We start from the raw sequence: 22,485 nt of genomic DNA, 5'->3' as shown, positions 1-22,485 counted from the left end.
CCATTCATGACATGAAAATCTAAAATCTGTTTTACACCATTTCAAATCATCTGTATTTTTTTAATAGTTACAAATGTACAGTACAGTATTGGCATTTTTTTTTTTACTAAACCCCTATTGTTTAACGATAGTTGCACAATTTTCCCTGTAATTAACTTTTAATTTAAAAACTAGCGATCCATCAGTTTGTTGTGAATATGAAATATGATGTGGTTTCAGTCCCACTGGCCCTCTGAGCAAAACCAGCGTGCAGCCCATGCCAAAAAAACGAGTTTGACACCACTGACCTAGTCGAATACATTTAGGGACTGTAGTTCAAATTCCATTGTCCACGACAGAGGATATTAGCCTCATGGAAAGGGACGTCGACTGTTAGGCTATCGCGCATGTGGACTGAAAGAAAGACAACAACAATGAGCACAAAGCAAACACATGCTCTGTTGATGCACAACAACACAATGCAGGAAGATGGAGCCTGAAGGTTCCATTGTTTCCACACTCCACGGGGCAGCACTGACTGACAGTTCAGCTGTAAGCAAAGCTGACACAGTATCGCATCACGGCAAGATTGTTTAAGGGGAAAGAGGATGTGGAGACTGAAGGACACAGGACATTTATTGATATGGCCGAGTCCTTGAGTGCAGCAGTATACGTCCTTTAGTGACACCGCCTCACAGCTCGGACATTCATCACGTTTTTCAAGAAGCACAGGAAATAAGTGCATTTGATTCCCTTTTTTTTTTTTTTACCCTTGTTGTTGTCCAATCCAGATCTTGTGTACATATGGGTGTGTGTGTGTGTGTGTGTGTGTGTGTGTGTGTGTGTCTTTTGTGCCTAGGACAGACGAAATGATTTGGAGTGAAGTGGCTGTGAGTCATTTCTAATTGATTAAAAAGCTACTGTGACCAGCAGAGTCTCTTGGCTAAAACACTGACTGAGATTCACAACATAGATTGCCTCGGGCGTTCAAGCAAGCTAAACAACGACATAAAAAAAACGCTATTGATGTACGGCTACTCAAATTACGCAAAATTTGCATTTTATTTTTTAATTAAACTACTCCGATGTGCCACTTTACCACAGATGGCGAACTCCCCTCGCTTATGTCCACTGGCCATTCCGGCCATTTGTCACATTTTTAGGCCAGAAATAGTGCACTGCCATGCAAGCCAATTTGATTTTGATCAAATCTAGTTGCCTCTGGCATATTTCTGTAATGCCTTTCGCTCTCTCTCTCTTTTTTTTTTTCTTATCCATTAAGCCGATGTGCTATATGGATGGGAATTGAGCAACACTTCCAATTTGTCCTGTCTAACCGGACTTGTGTGCCTCCAAGCTTATCGATTCTTATTATCAACGGCAGACAGATTTTTTCTATCACACGCTGAAAAACAGAGACCGCTAAATTTTGAATTTGCGCTGTATGAAGATGAAACATAGAAGTACGGTGAACACAAAGGATTAGTCCAGGCTGGACAACTGGTCTTTAAACTCAAAACGTGACAATATGAAATACCGTGTTTACTAAGATTACAGTGGTTATATTGATCGGTGAGGACAAGGTCATTTCCATAAAATTTAAATTTGATATAAATGGTACATAACAAATTCACGAGACGACTACTCAGTGGAAGGTTTACATCACAGCTGCCCAAAATTATTCCGATAGTTTCTGTAAAGGTTAAAAAGCCAGTATTAACAAGACCCTAGAGCAAAACGATATTTTTATGCTAACATATAATTTTCATGACGAGCCATGAATTTTAAAATGCATTGTTTTACAACAAAACCGAACAGGATAAAGGCCATTCTTAATTATTGATTAAGATGTCAAATTACAATTATTTACTTGCATCCTTAAGTGGATTTTCAGGGGAGTGCGTGTCATGCTTGATTAATTTGGGCATAGAGATGAATTTGGTTTGCAACTCCTCGTTCTTGTTCAAAAGGCTAAAACATCGAGAGCTCATTGAAAATAAAAGAGCCCGCATTACAGCACTTCATGATGTTGGATGGCCTCTTCTCGTTTTTTTGACAGGTGGTTTTATAAATGTATTAAGCATTGTACCTGTACAGGACCACTCACAAATCGAGGCACACTTTTTTTTTTTTTTCCCACTTATAATGTAGATGTTTTTGTTGTTGTTCCCCCACAAACATAATGACCAGGGGCTAACCTCCAAGCTGGGTAGAAGCCGAACTCATCTCCAAGTGAGTAGTTTCCATCCAACAACATAAACAATACAGGTACACGACACGAGAACGGAGATGGTGTTTGAAATTTAAAAGACAGACATACCAGGGGCAGTGAATGTCTATCTGTGTTTGGCGAGTGCTGCTTTTTTGGTGAGCAACAGAGCAGTTAACTCGTTAATGGCTAAGTGCAGGAAGGAATATCAAATGGGTCTAATTGAGGAGAAGTGCTAATTTGTTTCAAGTGGACAGAAGAGGAGATTGACTAAGACAGTAAATTACAGTGGTCACTGTGCGAGGAAATCTAGTATGAGTTTTTCTTTGGGGGGGGCATTGTCAAGCAATGCACAAAAGCACACTTCTCGCTTCTTCTTCTTCTTCTTTTCCTTTCGGCTTGTCCCGTTAGGGGTCGCCACAGCGTGTCATCTTTTGCCATCTTAGCCTATCTCCTGCATCTTCCTCTCTAACCCCAACTGCCCTCATGTCTTCCCTCACCACATCCATAAACCTTCTCTTTGGTCTTCCTCTCTCGCTCTTTTGCCTGGGAGCTCCATCCTCAGCATCCTTCTACCAATATACTCACTCTCTCGCCTCTGAACATGTCCAAACCATCGAAGTCTGCTCTCTCGAATCTTGTCTCCAAAACATCCAGCTTTGGCTGTCCCTCTAATGAGCTCATTTCTAATCCTATCCAACCTGGTCACTCCGAGCGAGAACCTCAACATCTTCATTTCTGCCACCTCCAGTTCAGCTTCCTGTTGTTTCTTCAGTGCCACCGTCTCTAATCCGTACATCATGGCCGGCCTCACCACTGTTTTGTAAACTTTGCCCTTCATCCTAGCAGACACTCTTCTGTCACATAACACACCAGACACCTTTCGCCAGCTGTTCCAACCTGCTTGGACCCGTTTCTTCACTTCCTGACCACACTCTCCATTGCTCTGTATTGTTGACCCCAAGTATTTGAAGTCGTCGACCCTCGCTATCTCTTCTCCCTGTAGCCTCACTCTTCCCCCTCCACTTTTCTCATTCACGCACATATATTCTGTTTTACTTCAGCTAATCTTCAATCCTCTCCTTTCCAGTGCATGTCTCCATCTTTCCAATTGTTCCTCTGCATGCTCCCTGCTTTCACTGCACATGACAATATCATCTGCGAACATCATGGTCCAAGGGGATTCCAGTCTAACCTCATCTGTCAGCCTATCCATTACCACTGCAAACAGGAAGGGGCTAAGAGCTGATCCCTGATGCAGTCCCACCTCCACCTTAAATTCCTCTGTCACACCTAAGGCACACCTCACCATTGTTCTGCTGCCATCATACATGTCCTGTACTATTTTAACATACTTCTCTGCCACACCAGACTTACGCATGCAGTACCACAGTTCCTCTCTTGGTACTCTGTCATAGGCTTTCTCTAGATCCACAAAGACGCAATGTAGCTCCTTCTGACCTTCTCTGTACTTTTCCACGAGCATCCTCAAGGCAAATAATGCATCTGTGGTACTCTTTCTAGGCATGAAACCATACTGTTGCTCACAGATACTTACTTCTGTCCTGAGTCTAGCCTCCACTACTCTTTCCCATAACTTCATTGTGTGGCTCATCAACTTTATTCCTCTATAGTTCCCACAGCTCTGAACATCCCCTTTGTTCTTAAAAATGGGAACTAGAACACTTTTCCTCCATTCTTCAGGCATCTTTTCGCCCGCTAGTATTCTGTTGAATAAGTTGGTCAAAAACTCCACAGCCATCTCTCCAATTGCTTCCATACCTCTACCGGTATGTAATCAGGACCAACTGCCTTTCCAGTTTTCATCCTTTGTAGTGCCTTTCTGACTTCCCCCTTAGTAATCATTTCCACTTCCTGGTCCTTCACTCTTGCCTCTTCAACTCTTCCTTCTCTCTCATTTTCTTCATTCATCAACTTCTCAAAGTATTCTTTCCATCTATTTAGTACACTACCGGCACCAGTCAACACATTTCCATCTCTATCCTTAATCACCCTGACCTGCTGCACATCCTTCCCATCTCTATCCCTCTGTCTGGCCAACCTGTAGAGATCCTTTTCTCCTTCTTTCGTGTCCAACCTGGTGTACATGTCTTCATATGCCTCTTGTTTAGCCTTTGCCACCTCTACCTTTGCCCTACGTCGCATCTCGATGTACTCCTTTCGCCTCTCCTCAGTCCTCTCAGTATCCCACTTCTTCTTCGCTAATCTCTTTCCTTGTATTACTCCCTGTATTTTGGGGTTCCACCACCAAGTCTCCTTCTCCCCTTTCCTACCAGACGACACACCAAGTACTCTCCTGCCTGTCTCTCTGATCACCTTGGCTGTCGTCATCCAGTCTTCCGGGAGCTTCGGTTGTCCATCGAGAGCCTGTCTCACCTCTTTCCGGAAGGCTGCACAACATTCTTCCTTTTTCAGCTTCCACCACATGGTTCTCTGCTCTACCTTTGTCTTCTTAATCTTCCTACCCACCACCAGAATCATCCTACATACTACCATCCTATGCTGTCGAGCTACACTCTCCCCTACCACTACTTTACAGTCAGTAACCTCCTTCAGATTACATCGTCTGCACAAAATATAATCTACCTGCGTGGTTCTACCTCCGCTCTTGTAGGTCACTATATGTTCCTCCCTCTTCTGGAAATAAGTGTTCACTACAGCCATCTCATCCTTTTTGCAAAGTCCACCACCATCTGCCCTTCAAAGTTCCTTTCCTGGATGCCGTACTTACCCATCACTTCTTCATCGCCCCTGTTTCCTTTACCAATATGTCCATTACAATCTGCACCAATCACAACTCTCTCGCTGTCTGGGATGCTCAGAACTACTTCATCTAGTTCCTTCCAGAATTTCTCTTTCAACTCTAGGTCACATCCTACCTGTGGTGCATAGCCGCTAACCACATTATACATAACACCCTCAATTTCAAATTTTAGTCTCATCACTCGATCTGATACTCTTTTCACCTCCAAGACATTCTTAGCCAGCTCTTCCTTTAAAATAACCCCTACTCCATTTCTCTTCCCATCTACTCCGTTGTAGAATAATTTAAACCCTGCTCCCAAACTTCTAGCCTTACTACCTTTCCACCTGCTCTCTTGGATGCACAGAATATCAACCTTTCTCCTAATCATCATGTCAACCAACTCCTGTGCTTTTCCTGTCATAGTCCCAACATTCAAAGTCCCTACACTCAGTTGTAGGCTCTGTGCATTCCTCTTTTTCTTCTGACGCTGGATCCGGTTTCCTCCTCTTCTTTGTCTTCGACCCACAGTAGCTGAATTTCCACCGACGCCCTGCAGGTTAGCAGTGCCGGGGGCGGGCGTTGTTAACCCGGGCCACGACCGATCCGGTATGGGATTCTTTAGATGAACGCTCATATTTGTTTGGCACAGTTTTTACGCCGGATGCCCTTCCTGACGCAACCCTCTGCATTTATCCGGGCTTGGGACCGGCCTACAGATTGCACTGGTTTGTGCCCCTATAGGGCTTCTCGCTAACTGAACACAAAACCCGAAATAATACATTCAGGAAGTGGGATTCTCAATTCCTTTCACAGCCTGTAAAACAGCTCAACTTTGCATTATTCTAGTTTCTACCATGAGGGTCCGGACACCCGCCACATGTTTATTCCATTTAAAGCTCCACTGTCATGAAATGCATGATTTTTAGTATGTTATTAATGTAAGGCAGCCGGAATGGACCCATCCGATTTTTCACCACACAACATGATTTTGACGTATATGGCTTTTTGTCACTCCCGCCATGAAAATTCTCTCGAGGGATTTGTTTTTGAGAAGAAGCAGGAGGTGACGTTAGTAGCAGACGCCCACTCAGGCGGACTCGTGTGTTTCTACCGGTTTCACCTGCGGGAAGGTAGCTCTTTGTTCCCTCGTGTTAGCCAAAATGCTGACTCGTTGTATTGCTGGATATTGTTCGAACACTCAAGAAGACGGATTCATTCTTCATACATTGTGAAAAATGGATTGCACGGGTGCAAAGGACGAGAGCTTCATGGGATCCAAATGACAGATAGATGCGTATACAGCTACTAAAAAAAAAATAATAGTTGGGGGCGAGGGGTGTAATCCTCTCAGAATGCAACAAAAGATCCGAGTACGTAAGTCAGGGGTGCTAAAGGTGTGTATGTACCCGTCGGTGCCGCGGACGGCTTCGGCCGGGGTGGCTCACCGCGGCGCCACCCGGGTGGCATATACATACTGTCTGGGAGTCTGTTGTTAGTTCGAAGTGATCCTCATATCATCTAAATCCAGCTTGAAATGAAACGAAACGTTAGGGTAATATTGCCCCGGTCACTTCACTCGATTGTGTCCACGAAGGACGGCTTCGTCGACGCCTCGTCGGCGGCGGATAGCTTTGGCCGGGCTGGCTCATACGTACTGTCTGGGAATTGACCCCTCCGTGGATATTGTGCAATCCGCGTCACCGACCAATCAGAGGCCAGAGATCTGCATAAACCAAAGCCCGTTTTTGCTCCCGCCATTTTCTCAGACAACATTGCATGGTCCAGTATAGCTTTAGTTAGCGTTTGGGTTATTTAACAAAAAATATGGTTAAGAGGTGTAGTCACGGACTTTGCAATAGTGATGACAGGTATCCTGAAAGGCTAGTTGGTGGAGTTCGATTCGTACCCTTTCCAAAACCGAAGACCCAGTACGAAAAATGCCTTCGATGGATCAAAGATTGTGGAAGACCGCATCATCAACTAAATCCATCTAATATCAACCGGGACAGATACGTTTGCACGAAGGTATGCCTTATATTTGAGTTTCAATACATGTCTCGTATAAATAAATGAGACGTTCTCCGCTAGCATAACACCGTTACGTGTGAACGATTGACACACTTATTCTTTGTTGAGCGATATTTAGCGATGATCGGACTGCACAAACGTATTGATTTCTTGCCGGCTCGCGGCCGAAGCTTAACCAGACTGTGTTTGCACGAAGATATGCCCTAAATTTGATTTTTAATACACGTCTCGTATAAATGAATGAGACGTTCTCCGCTAGCATAACACCGCTACGTGTGAACGATTGACACACTTATTCTTTGTTGAGAGATATTTAGCGATGATCGGACTGCACAAACGGATCGATTTCTTGCTGGCTCGCGGCCGAAGCTTAACCAGACTGTGTTTGCACGAAGATATGCCCTAAATTAGATTTTTAATACAAGTCTCGTATAAATGAATGAGACGTTCTCCGCTAGCATAACATTGCTACGTGTGAATGATTGAATGAAATCAGAAGCATGGCGTCTCTCTCAGTTAAGAATGTATTGTATTTAGAATCTATAATATATCGTTGATTTGAATGAAATCAGAAGCATGGAGTCTGTCTCAGTTCAGAATGTATTGTATTGAATTTGCCATTTTTACTGTTTGTCTTACGTCAGCGCACGTGGCGTGACGTCACTTCAGGAGGCGTGGTTAAGTGCCCTGCACGGAGGGGTCAATTCGGGAGTTAGTTAGAAAATTATCCGCATATCATCTAAATATGGCTCGAAACAATAGGTTAACATTGCCCTTTTGTGAGATGTTCTCTTCTTTGAAAAGAGCTTCCGTGTCCCATAGCAGGTGGCACAGCGTCTTCTCAATGGCAAATGTCCCGGTGTGACGTCACGGACAGAAGATGCAGCCAATATGGCTACCACTTGAATGTCGAATGAGACTTCCGCAACTTTCCGCATGGATGACGTGTTCTCTGCTCATATTTATTTTCTTGTATAGACATTGAAGTGAATAATGTTATATGTATTTTTCATTACAATACCTATTTTAGAATGTTTATAGACATGACACTTAACCTTCAATAGACTGGCTGTATTGGTCATTGCAAGTAAATAAGCTAACTATATTGTTTGTGTTGGTAACAACTGCTCAAAGTTGCAATGTTTCTCCCAATTGACAATTTAGTGAGTGGTACAGGCAGCTGCTCGAGAAACACCCCACAAAATGCTGAGTCTAGATGCACACTTATAGCATATGGTCCGAATGCCATTTTTATCATCATGAGGCAGCAAGATGTGCATTCCTCCATTCTACATAATGGACCAATTATCCAGAGAAATTCCAGAAGGAGTTATTAACTATGCAGCTGCAAATCAGAATCAGAATACTCTTTATTGTGAAGTAACACACACATACAAGGAATCGATAGTTGGTGCTGCCCTAGTACCACAATAGGCAGCCATTTTGAGGGAAAATACTTTGACACATAAAACATACTTTGTCACAAAGTCACAGAGACTCAGTCTCTTGCAATTTAATGGCAAGGCGGAAGAATGTCTGCTGGTTTTAGTTAGCCTTGGTCAATCATAAATACCTCAAAAATGTACTGTAGGGACAAAATCAAACCTTCATGAATGACAGGAAGGGATTTTATTTATTTATTTGCTTAAAACACGCAGCTTCACCTTGGGTTGTGGGTCATATTCTTCAAAACGCATTCAGAATTGTCAGTGCAATGTACCGGATGAAATCAAAGGCCCTCACTGAGCGGGATAAAAATCCCTGCAAGTATAGTTCAATAAAATGAGTCAATTTGGCCATATAAGTCCACATAAATTATACCGCTGATATCGATGACAACCTGGCAAGTCCACTGAATTATTTTACTGAGGTTCTTTATTCTCTCGCATTTTCTGTTTCAACTGTGAAAATATGTCAAAAAGTGCTAGATACAATCCAATTAAGTATCTCCAGTGGTCGCCAGAACTGTCTTTCACCCCGCATCTCGCCCACCTACTCTGTTGTGAAGAGAAGCAATGACTCAACATTTTTAGAGCAAGAGGCTATTGCCTATACATTTCATTAAAAAGCATGTGCGGACAACTGATAAAGAACTTACATATTTGTCCAGAGGATTCACAATCAAACTGCTGAACGAAGTAGATTTCAACGTGTCGTATAATGCAGAGCTTTATGGAAGCATCTTTTATTGTGATAGCTGTGAAAAATGTGTCCTTAATGTCGACTACGTATAGAAATTCAACTGTGGAGTACATTCAAAAATTGTACTCGTAGAAAAATTTTAAAATACAAGGACTCCTTGGGTTAAAATGGTCTTGACCTAAAACATTTCGACTTTACAACGCCCGACCCCCGTCTGCCATTTTGTGTCGGCAATGTGCTAAAAGTGCTTGTCCGTGTTTCTGCGCCGGGAGTATCTTCGCATTTTTCTCCATCCTTTTTATACGTTATGGGCCCAAATAAGACAATTGTGTCTTTTAGCAATGCTTCTGCAGCAAAAAGAAAATCCATTCCCATGGAAACGAAGCTCAAGATCATAAAAAGATCAGCGAAAGGAGAGACACTGACTAACATCGGTAAACAGCTTGTCTTCAGTCGGTCGACCGTGGTGATTATTTCAGTATTAAAGACAGAGCCCGTATTTTAGTGCATGTGAAGGGTTGCGTTCCTATGTCGGATAGAGTGATCACAAAACAAAATTCTTTGATACTTGTCGAGACGGAGAGGCTACTTACGTGATGGATTGAGGACCAGATTCCTTTGCAATAGCTAAACATAGCCTCTCCTTCCTCTTCTCCATCCACCTCTCAGCAGTAATGGTAAATCCAGCATCTTTTTTTTATACGAAGTATTTTGATGTAAATTCTGACTTTAATGGTGAAATCTGACTTACAATGAAATTCGAGTTACATTACCAACATAGGAACGGAACTTGTTCGTAACCCGAAGACTCCCTGTAGTCAGAACTGTTAATGCTAGTGTCACCATGACCAGACTAGCATACAAAAATGTACCTCAATTTTCACCAGCCTCATGTTATTCTTCTTGAAACCACAAACTAGTTGAGACGGAAACATTAGCAGCTGTTTTGGTTGTAGTTATATAGTGGTCCAGTCTTGCCCGCCCTGAATGTCGACTAGTAGGCATCACAAATATTACCGTGATCAGAAACATTCCGGTTTCGCAAAATTGCAATTACCACTCCGAAATGTATTATTTTGGAATGTCATGCTGGATAACCTGTTTCCATTGCACTCCATAGATACCTGGAGAAATGTAACTAAATGCCATAACAGCACTACCTGGAGACAAGGTACGAAGCTATAGCCTTGACGCAGCCATGAACATGGATAAAATCTCAGTGTTATATCGCGAAATTTAAGTGGCTACCAACTAGAGTGAAAATTAGTCTTTGATTGACAGATAAAACGAGACATGGCATGACTTCGGTGGCAAGCGTTCAGAGTGTTACAGAACAAGCAAACAGTCAAAAGAGTGAGTGACGCGTAAATGTAATTCTCCATTGATTTACTCTCTTTTCAAACACTAAAAAATATATGATGAATAGAAAAATCCTCGTTCACCACGCTGGCTGAGCACCATTACGTGAACGTTGAACTGGATATTTCAACCGGCGACCTTTCATTCGTCCGGCAGTCACCCTTTCTGCTGCATGTCAGAGGTCCACTGAGGTATGCAATATAAAATAAGTCTGCTGTGTTCACGGCTTGTAAGGGGACAAGTCAATAAAATGGCAGGCTGAGGGCATGGAAGCAGGGAACTCGGGAGCATTGGGGGCAGAAAAGGGTGTGATTAAGACAGAAGCGTTCTTCTGTTGCATCACGGCTACTGATATGGAGGATAATTGGTGCCACACACGAGTAGCAACAACATCAATCTGGGACAGAACTGCATTTAACATTCTACCAATGCTATTAACGGTGAAGGATGACATTTGAGGATTTTAATTATATGGCTGAATAATAAATTGTGGGGGTGGCACTAATTTCAGGCTATTCCAGTTCACTACAAGTACAATCATTCACTTATGTCCTCACTCAGTTGCGAGATGAAACAGAATATGCATGTTTGGCTCTCTGCTCTTGATGAAGTGGCGTTGCAGGCAAGCTGATGGATTGCGTTAAAAGACAAAAAAATAATAAAAACAAATAAGCACAATCCTCACCCAGTCTTCACACTCACAGAGCTTACTGTTCTCTTTTAAAGCAACAGCCCAATCCATTTCAAACGCTATCGGACACCAGATGGCCTTTGTCGAGTATAATAAAACGTCACCCATTTTAATTTTCACTTGATGGACTTCACACTTGCAGTGCAGCATCCTTCTAAAGTTGTCCTCATCACAATTCAACCGGCATCCATCTGGAAAAATATACGCACTGTACATATGACATGATGTGAGACATCTACACGGAGAACTCAATTTGCTTTGTTTCGCATCTTTGCAATTTTTTTTTTTTTTTTGCTACTCCACTACAAAGTGTGCCGCACTGAGCAAGCATAAACTGTAATCCTGCCATCGTTTGTCACACGTTTTCTATCAGTCACATGTCATATTTTAACTTCTTTTTAAACCCATGACAGTTAAAGGATGGGAATATATTTTAAAAACGCCTGTAGAGTGATAAATGTTTTGTGATGATGACAGCGGGACGCTTTTGAATAATAAGAACTTCGAGGTAGCTGAGGTCCAAGGTCACTTTGTCAGCACTCTGGTTCCATTTTTCTTTCTTAACCAAATGATCTGTTTTCTCAGAAAGTGTAGCCCATGCGTACTTTAGCTAACTTAACTCCATCTCCCTCGTGTTACACTTGCCTTGGCTGAAAGCAAATGAAATGAACTCGAGAATAACCCGTTTTCATCCCCGACAAACACGTGAAAATAAACCCTACCGGTATTTAAAATACAGTTACACGAATGAACCCGGTGTGAACAGCAGCGGATAAATATCAAAGAACAGCACGCAAGTAGTTTTTGGGGAAGTGTGGACCAGCAACAGTGATCAGAGATGGTAAAGTTGGGGGGGATAATTGAGCGCATTTTAGGCAAAACAGTGACAACACCAACAAATAATTACACCTCTCTGAATTCCGTTCCAACTGGAAAATGTTGTTTGGCTGTTGGAATACATCACTGCTGCTTTTAACTTTCATATAAATACGGGGATTGGCCTATGGAAGAACACATTTGTCAGTAATGACTGAAAACCACAGAAAATTGCTCGTCTTTCATATTATCCTTGCTGATTTGGTGGTTTCTCGCTCTATGAAATACTGTCAAATAAATAGTAAGGAACATCAGAGCAAGGATAAGTGCTTGAAAACCTGCCAGCTTTCTGACTCCTCATCAACATTTTAGACGAGGCTGCCCATTATGATAATACAACAGTTGTTCAAATGCTGGTTTTCCCATAAATAGTGACAACATTAAGATTTCCCCCAGGTATTGAGAATTACATATAGGCTGCTAAGACACAAATATGGGACAGCGTTTCACCAGCTCACATTTTTTGCACAGGGGCGGGGAACCTACGGGCCGTAGGATGAGCATTTAATCCGGCCCGCCGTGCAGTTACAAAAACAATGTTGCACAAATGCAAATCAATCTTAGAATTACAAACGTGTGCAAACACTGCGGCTGCTGTACGACTTTAAATGTAAAAATTGTCCCTGCGATGAGCCAAATGTTCCCCGTGCCGGCAAAAGTAGCACCGCTGGCGCCGTAACATTAGTGAACCTACATAATCTATAATGTAGCTCCATTTTCTATACAGTACCGCTTATCATGTTCAGGTTCACGGGGAGCTGCAGTTAATCCCAGCTGACGTTCAGGTGGAAGGAGAGCTAAACCCTAGAAAAGTGCTGTACAAAATTTGACATCTCGACAACAATATACACGATATAGTATTTCACCTTGAAATTATATGAAATCAGTCAATTTCATCTTGTTATTGTTTAAATATAAATCATGCATTTCAGATGGAGAGTGTAATATCATTGAAAGATTCATAAAAAAAATAAATCAACTACAAATATTCAGTGGTATTTTCAAGGAATCCAAAAAAAGTGCAAAGAAATGTATGTTATATAGTTTTAATATATTAAATAAATGTAATTAAATAATATATTTATTTTAAAAATTTATATATATATATATATATATATATATATATATATATATATATATATATATATATATACACACACACACACACACACACACACACATTTTCCGCACTATAAGGTACACCGCATTATAAGGCGCACCTACAATGAATGGCCCATTTTAAAACTTTTTTTCATATATAAGGCGCACCGCATTATAAGGCGCATAGAATAGACGCTACAGTAGAGGTCAGGATTACGTTATGCATCCCATTAGATGGAGCTGCACTAAAGGCTCAATATTGATCCATATACAAGCCTCACCAGATTATAAGGCACATCGTCGCCTTTTGAGAAAATTAAAGGCTTTTAAGGTGCGTCTTTTAGTGTGGAAAATGCGGTATATAAAATACATTCCTTAATGTAATCTTCACGTATGCCTACCATTTAACAAGCAAATGTTAATGTTTTGCAGGTTGAGTTTCAGGAACAAGTTCTTCTTCTGTTGGGTTCGATTGACCTGGCTGTGGTGTCTCAGTCCGAACATTAGGGGCACTACGTAAAAGTACTAAATAAATAAGAAATGAAGAAGAAATAAGAGACGCAGTAGAAAGTAGAGTTGTGTGAATATACAAGTAGAGAATATACACAGTTGCCATGTTAGCTCTGTGTGGTAAACTGTAAACACAGAATTGAAAAGAAAAATACAAGACTGCTTTTTGAAAACCACACCGAAGGAACCCAACCAAAGATGGCCGCCCGGACCCAACCAAACTGTGACAATTCGATCAAGCACCGAGGTCAGAGAACTAGTACGGATTGCAGGATGCGCTGATCACTAACGCTTCAAACACACTTCAACTGTGGGCAGGAGGCGATGTACCACTCACCATGAGCATATTATTAATTGGAAAGATATGTAGCAGGAAAAGAAATCTAAAAAAAAAGGACAAATGATAAGGGGTAATGTCATCAGTGTTGACATTTTTACATGAAACTATGATATATATTGTTATATTGCACTTTGCACCCTGGACTGGTCGCCACTCGATCGTAGAAGACATAAACGTATATTTTCACACTAACCCTGAGTGGGAATTGACCCACGCTGCCTGCACAGACCTCAGCCAAGTGAACCGCTACGTCATCAGCGCGTCCATATAATCGAATAAGATCCGAACAACATCTGTCAAATAAATAAATGGCCGACAGAAGAGTTCAAAGGTATTTAACAATACTGCTCGCGAAGAACATTACAGAATAAGAATCGAACACACACTGCTTGTGCGGACGTCAACCAAGTGAACCGCTACACAGTCAGTGACCTTACGCGATCCGATTGGATCCGAACGAGATTTGTCAGAAATCAGCAAACAATAAATACCGCTTGCATTGCTCAACGTCGACAGGGGGATATTTATTTAACAAAACTGTACTGCAGACTGGAACCGCAGCTCTTGCACTGGATTGAGTTCAGGTTGGTTTACACACACTTCAATATAGGTTGAAATCTACACTATATTATTTGTGAGTGTATTATTTGTGGCATTTTGATACTCACTACCTTTTCAGTTGCATCCTAAATCACAACGAAATTGAACTATCAAGGAAATATGGGACTAACGGATTTCCATATATCGATTGACGCTGTCAGACCTGTTTTGCCAGCATGCTTATGATTGTGTTTTTTAATTTTTATGTCTGCTACACAAGGTTGGCATCCTGCCTTTTTTGCAAAAACCCAGACAAAGCTCCTAGGTGTACCTAATAAAGTGCCCTGTGTGTAGAAAATGAGTCACAGTCTCATACTAGCTGCTCGCTGTACAGCATACAAAGCACACACACACACACACAGAAAAAAGCCACTTTAGGTCAAACTTTAGCTACAAACAAAAATAAAGATGCAAAAGCTGCCGTAAAAGTATTGACTGTAACAGAGTGTCATAGTTTGCATTAATAATAACACTTTGGCACGTTGAGAGAACTCTAATGGTGACTAAAGAGTGTTGTTTTTTTTTTATTATTGATAGGCAGATTTGATGTAATAATGTCGTGTAACGTGTATTTTTATTTTTATTTTTTTTTTGCGCCATCGTGCAGCCGGATGATGAGAAACGTGCAAACTAATAAGCATACGAATTTCAGATGAGATGTTGGTATGTCCTTTTGAAACGTTATTCATGTCGACAACCTTACTAGACTCGCGTGTGGCGACATGGTTGCTAAATAAAATGATATTTTCCCCCACCCCAAAAATAAAAAGAGAGCAATTCAGACGCAGCTCGGAAAGACGAGCGCTAGCTTGTGTGCCGCAAAGTAAGCGCCGCTACTTACCAGGATGACAGTCGCCGTGTTCGGCCAAGGTTAGGAGAAGCATTACGGATACAATCCACCAGCAATTCGGTTCCCGTCTCCTCCGCATGTTAAACTACTCATGGAGAGCAATGACGAGATGCTGACAAAGTTTCTGGATGTTATTTTTTTTTTGTTTCAGTCTTTTAGCTTGCTATATGGGGGGAAAACGGGAGAAAATTCCACGCGTCCGAGCGAAGGCTCCCCCCAACAAAAAAAAATAAATAAAAATTAAGTTGACGTAGCGGCCAGGCAACCGTCAAAAAAAAAAAGAGGAAATGGTCTTTAATTTCCCCCTTTTTTTACAAAATAGTCCGCTTTGGTCCAAGCTGAGGCTCTTTCGGGTTCGAGGAAGAACACGCCAAGGCTGCGTGGAAACACTTCCAAGCGGGGCTCTTATGACTCCACGACGGGCTTCCGCGGAGCCACATTCCCGGAGAGAGTGGAAGGGGGTCAGGCGGCGATCAATGGCTGTCTTTAACTACATAAGAGAAAGAAGGGGGGTGGGGGTGGGGGGGTAAAGTGGTCCGATGATATTGATTAGAAGAGGCGATCACTCGATGTTTATCCGCGGCTGGCAGCGAGGCACAATGCGAAGAAAAACTGCTGCTAGAATTGTCCCATTCTTCCATCCAGGAAGTGGACTAGCGGTCATGCATGCATGGAAATCAGGCGGCTGCTGGTCCCATCCTGGCCGACAGGCTGCGTGCGAGCGGGGGGCGGAGGGAACGAGGGGAGGCGGTGCTCGGATTTGTTGAATGCAACGAGGAGGAAAAAAAAAAAAAGACTTGGAGCTAAGACACTGGGTTGTGCCTGCGAGCATTGGCGGTCCTAGCGTGAATGGCGCCCTGTGCAAACCCCCCCCAGCCTTCGCCCCCCTTTGCCACCCACTACACCGGGACACACAAGTGCACTGATGAAAAACAGCTTCAATTTTCACTCGTGTCAATAAAATAATAAATAAAAATACAACAACATCAAATAATTAATACAACATTTTTTAAAAAGTTATTCTTTGCATAAATTCCGGGGGACGGTATTCCAATCCTTTTGACTTTGTTTCCCAGCATTCTCTGCTTTTCATTTTTATTTTTGCTAAGGATTAGGGCAACGGTTGGCAGATCAGTTTTAGGGTTTCAGTGGAAGTCAACACCCACGCGTCTGTCCGTTATGTTAAACCCACTCATATGATTCACCAAACTATATATTTTCACATCGAGAAATTTATCTATCCATCCATCCATTTTCTTTCACGAGGGTCACGGGAAGCGCTGGAGCCTATCCCAGCTGTCAACGGGCAGGAGGCGGGGTACACCCTGAACTGGTTGCCAGCCAATCGCAGGGCACATGGAGACAAACAGCCGCACTCACTATCACACCTACGGGCAATTTAGAGTGTCCAATAATGTCCCATGTTTTTGGGATGTGGGAGGACACCGGAATGCCACACAGCCACAAGGAGAACATGCAAACTCCACACAGGCGAGGGCGGGCTTGATCCCGGGTCCTCAGAACTGTGAGGCCCATGCTTTTACCAGGTGTGCCACCGTGCCGCCTCTATAAATCCATTTTCACCAATTACAGTGACCGAGCAGCTGGTTGAGGTCGCTATTAAATGATATAACCTGGAAATGCCCAAGCAACTGAAAGGACACTGTGGCATTTAGAAAAATAGTCACTCTTCTAAACCGTCACCATATTTTCAATCTCTCCAAATTTACCTGTTTGTAAAGATTTACATGTGCCCACGTGTTTATTAAGCGGCAAAATGCGCCCCTGGGCACTGACATCATGCCCCCAAAGTGGATTTGCTGATGCCAACAGTGTGTGCTTGCTCCTTGTGATGTTGAGGACAGTTATGTTTTACAATGAATTATGAATTTATAATAAATACAGGTGGCATGGTGCCTCAGCATTGGTCTCACAGTTCTGAGGACCCGGGGTTGATCCTGGCGCCACCTGTGTGGAGTTTGCATGTTCTCCCCGTCCCTGCGTAGGTTTTCTCCGGGCACTCCGATTTCCTCCCACATCCCAAAAACATGCAACATTAATTGGACACTCTAAAAATTGCCCATAGGTGTAATCGTGAGTGCGGCTGTTTGTATCAATGCGCCCTGTGATTGGCTAGCGACCAGTTCAGGGTGCACCCCGCCTCCTGCCCGTTGACAGCTGGGATAGGCTCCAGCGCTCCCCGTGACCCTTGTGAGGGTTAGCGGCTAAGAAAACGGATGGATGGATAATAAATACATTAGTGAGAAGCTGCAAAATAAACATTACAATGGATCATAAAGCACTAAGTTAACAAATATTACACGAAAGATTTATGATTTATACTTGATATATTGTACTGCTCTGTACTATAGTCATAAGAATACAGCTGTCTCGTATCTCCAATTTATTTCTTTTTCAGTCCATTCGTACTAAAAGTTGAACTTCCATCACGAAATTGTTCTCCAAGCCCCCCCCCCCCCCGATGACCCATCCTGCATCTCTTCTACAGAGGGCCAGTGCTTGACAGGTCATGCCGCTGGAAACCATTTCACGCAGCAATTTCGTTTATTTTATTTCTTTTTTTTTTTGGCACGCATTGCCTCCCATCCCAGTAACACTCCTATGTGCGGCCGCTCATTAATGCACATGCCAGAAATCCCCCCCCCCCACCCCCCGCGCCTGGGAGGCTCGACAATGCGCCGCTTCAATTGTCATGTCGTCTGACAGGATTGTGCTGTCTCTTTTTAATGTTGCGTCAAATAGGATGAAATGGAGTAGGAGAATGAAGCCTTAAATCCAGTGCCATTTTAGATGGAAAACGCCAATAAGGCTTTACACCATGAAACTAAATGTACTGTTTAATAGTTCTTTTTTAATAATTGTTTCTTTTTTTAATTCAAAATTGTTTTCCATTCCCACAGACAACACATCTGTGATTGATTAGGAAGCGATCAGTAAGGTTTCACGATCAAACGGACCGAAGAACACAGTTCTGACTTACGCTTTACCACCTTGACCTTTTATAATGACGAGCCAGCCACGGCCACTTGGATGTTTAAAGTGCAAACAGGAAGTGAAGAACATGAAATGAGATACCATTAAGTATGTTTCTCGGAAGAATACAGCAGTAGTACCAGATTCCCGCAAACGGTGGGCGTCCGTCGACTAGACGACATCCCCACAAATTGTTTCCCAGGGATCATCCCTCAAATACCGTAATTTCCGGCCTTCAAGCCGTGACTTTTTTCCACACGCTTTCAACCCTGCGGTTTATGCGGTGATGTGGCTAATTTGTGCATTGTTTCTAACGACTGCAAGGGGGCACTCGAGCGGAAAAGGCAAGAATGAGACCGCTGGAATATATGTGCCGAGGAAGTGACTTTTACCAGTTACCAGTTAGCGCTGCGCTAGTGTGTGACAGCCCTGTCTCAGTGATTTTTACTGATAAGTTTTTATTTTCAATTGTCCTTGTTTGCGCGGTGCTAGCGTTAGCGTTAGTGTTAAACTCTCTGTGTACTGTCTTTGTAAATATTTCGTGTTTCAATGTGGGTTCCAATGTGGGCACTTGTGGCTTTTACACAAATGCGGCGTATGTATGTACCAAATGGTATTTCCTTTACAAATGTACTGGGTGAGGCTTAAAACCAGTTGCACTCTGTAGGCCAGGAATTACTGTATTTGCTTTGGTAATGTAGTACTACGGGGAATCTTTTTATACTAAAGTTGTAACATAACAAGAATTGGGTAATGATTTTAATGCACGAAAGAATATAGTACAGTCTCACAAGAACAAGGTTGTGGAGAAAATGAGAGTGTGATTGATTCCATGTGAAATTAGTCAGTGTAATATTCTCATAGCATTGTATTATAAACAAGATGATCCGTAATATTCCGGGAAAATAAGATGTCATTTTATATGAACCTAATGGAAATATTATGAAAGTAAAGTTCCGATTTGATTTGGGGGGGAAAAAAAATCTCAGTATTACAACATGAAGTTGTCATTTTATGTGAATAAAGTCAAACTTGTGAACTTGGTGAGGAATTAACTTTTAGCGACCCTGTTAGCGCTGGGCTAGCGTGTTGCTGCTGTGTTACTGGCGTGTCTCAGTGATCTTTACCGATAATTTTTATTTTAACCGACCCTGTTAGCGTTATCTTTAGCGCGACGCTAGCGTTAGCACTCGCTCTGCGCTAGCGTTAAACTCTTTCTGTGTACAGTCTTTCCTTGTCAATATCTCGTGTTTGAATGTGGGTTTTAATGTGGGCACCTGCGGCTTTTACACAGCTGCAGCGTATGTATGTACCAAATGGTATTTTCTTCACAAATTTATTTTATTTTATTTTATTTTAAATTGTTCCTTTACATACTGAGCGAGGCTTATAACCAGGTGCGGTCTGTAGGCCGGGAATTATGCTAGAGCCTTCTTTTTTTCCTACATCTGAAAAAAAAAATGTTGTACTTCTAATTATCTTATAGACAATATAAAGCACAAATGAACATTATAAAACTATTAACTATTTTGCCAACCAAAACAGCAGCAATGAAGCATTAACAAGTTAACTTGGCTGATACCAATGAACATAATGCTCTGATTACTAGTATTTTTCTAGTGAGATAGACTTTGCAAATGACTCCAAAGGATTTATCGGAGAATACAATATCGCATTTGCTTAAATAATGGCCATTCCTCTTTTGGACGTTATTTCCGACTGGGGCAGCCACTCGAGACAAATGCCCCTCTTGAATTTAGAGATATTTACGGCGTTCAATCATCTTTGCGCCGTAGGCCTTTTTTTCCTCCACGAGATATACACGCCACACCCACTAGATTATTTACATTACAAGCAGGAAGTGAAGTACAGGAAGCGAGGAACACTTGAGTAAATTACATCTTTGCGAAGCAAATCAGCAGCACCAAAGCGCGTAAACACTGCCATATGAATTCAAGTGTAGATTAATCCCACACAGAGTACATATAGATTGTGATTTGTTATTTTAAAATAATAAAAAAATAAGGAGAACTGAATTTGTTATTGTTTATGTTTAAAAAAAAAAAAAAAAAAAAAGTAAAGCCCCTGGATGGATCTAGTGGGGCACTGCGCCGCCGTGCCCCAAACGCTCCAGCCTCCGCCGTCGTGGCACTTCCTCTCAGGTGCCATTATGCAAATGACTCCCTTGTGGTCGCACACTAATGCCCCTTTTGCCCCCCGCTGGCAAAACTGTGAATGGAATATTTTAGCAGTAATCATCACCTCCACCCATCACGGCGCGAGGGCGTACTGATTGGAGGATTGTACTCGCACCAGAGTCCGTCCCTCAGGTAAGCGTGCTGTCGGTCGGCGGTGTTCTTTGCAAAGCTATCCAGCTGGACATTTAATTTGAGGAATTTGATTAAATTTCTCATTTAATTATCCAGTTCTCTGCAGGGCTATTGAGGACTGTCACAAGGGCCCTTTGCTTTTTAATGCAGGCCATCTGCTTCCTCTCCAGAATGGGCTACCTTTTCCAAAGTGCCCGTCGCCTCCTGGGCATCCTCTCAGGATCCTCCAGCCTCGCAGTGCCTCTGAGTACGCGGCACTACGGTGTGCTTGACAATACTACAGACATGTATCTGACTGATCAAGTGCAATTAACCTGAACCGCTCTTTCCGAGCTCTTTGAGCCCAAAGGGATGGGGGGGGGGGCTAATTCCTAACTTCTAAATGGTCTTTTTCCATCACCAAGACGCATACAAGTGAACGGAATTAGCCGAACGCTCTGACCTTAGGCGCGTTAAATCTTACTATGACATCACAAAATAGTGATGGACATGAGAATCCTGGTGGTGTTATGTTTTTGAATTTTATTTTGTATTTTTTTATAATCATCATCAGTCCCCCCCTCGCCCCCCCCAAAAAACCTCATCCAAGAATCCATCCATTTTCTTCACCGCTTATCCTCACGAGGGTCGCAGGGATTGCTTATCCTCAAACTTATCCCAGCTGTCAACGGGCAGGAGGTGGGATACACCCCGAACTGGTTGCCAGCCAATCGCAGGGCACATAGAGACAAACAGCCGCACTCACAATCACACCTTAGGGCAATTTAGAGTGTCCAATTAATGTTGCATGTTTTTGGAATGTGGGAGGAAACCGGAGTGCCCACCCAGAGAAAACCCACGCAGGCACGGGGAGAACATGCAAACTCCACACAGGCGGGTCTGGGATTGAACCCGGGACCTCAGAACTGTGAGGCCAACGCTCTACCATGCCGCCCATCCAAGAATCCTTTCTGGAAAAGTCAAATTTAATTTCCTGTGCTGGTCAAATTGGCAGGTTTTTATAAACGAGATCTAAAGTTGACTGTTTCATTTTTTATAATTTTTTGAATTGGCAACAAAAAAAGATTGCACAGCCGCTCGGTGTATGTATGTAAATTGTTGTTTAGAAAGACAAATTAAATAGAGATGCTTGGCCCAAATACTTGTGCTATATGGCTTAAACATGAATTAATAAAGACGTCACCCTAAATAAACGCCTCCTTTTTTGGGGGACTTTATTAGTGGGACGCAATATTTTTCTCAGCACAGTAGGGGTATGTGGTTCGCCCACAGTCAGCTACAAAATGGATGGAGTACAATACTACTTCAAAACTAAAAAGCCTTCCATTTCTGAATATATTGCTCCCAGTACACGCCAAGTAAAAGTCTCATCTTTTAATATAGAACCCCGATTGTTGTATTAGATGCAACTTTACTGTAACTACGCACCACACGTACAAGGCAACAAAAGACCGGATTGAACCGGAACAGCACGGGGAGTAATTATATACTCGATCCAGTATCCACAACATGTAAATAATGAGATGGTATGTACTGTAAATGCATCTACGGGGTGTGACTATTATCATGAGTGATATATTAATAGAATACAGTACGTTTGTACAGTATAAACTGCAATTACGGGAGAAGGGGAAAAAAAAGCTTCATTATTCAGACAGTAAAATGAAATGCGCAAAAAAAAAAAAACATTCCAAATCTAAAATTATGCT

The 22,485-nt window shown here is 42.4% G+C and overlaps 1 protein-coding gene across 1 annotated transcript in view; it reads right to left on the bottom strand.

The window, feature by feature from the left end:
• Window positions 1–16,184, bottom strand: part of ca16b (carbonic anhydrase XVI b) — a 131,509-nt gene extending 115,325 nt beyond the window's left edge. The window contains exon 1 of the mRNA XM_061831416.1: window positions 15,444–16,184. Within this exon, the coding sequence (XP_061687400.1) occupies window positions 15,444–15,531 (88 nt within the window). The 5' untranslated portion in view covers window positions 15,532–16,184. The remainder of the gene's footprint in view (window positions 1–15,443) is intronic.
• Window positions 16,185–22,485: the final 6,301 nt, after the last annotated feature.

Source organism: Syngnathoides biaculeatus, chromosome 10, assembly GCF_019802595.1.
Source record: "Syngnathoides biaculeatus isolate LvHL_M chromosome 10, ASM1980259v1, whole genome shotgun sequence".
In the NCBI taxonomy this organism is placed as follows: domain Eukaryota; kingdom Metazoa; phylum Chordata; class Actinopteri; order Syngnathiformes; family Syngnathidae; genus Syngnathoides; species Syngnathoides biaculeatus.
The sequence above is the reverse complement of the archived record's forward strand: the minus strand, read 5'-3'. Positions and strand labels throughout refer to the sequence as shown.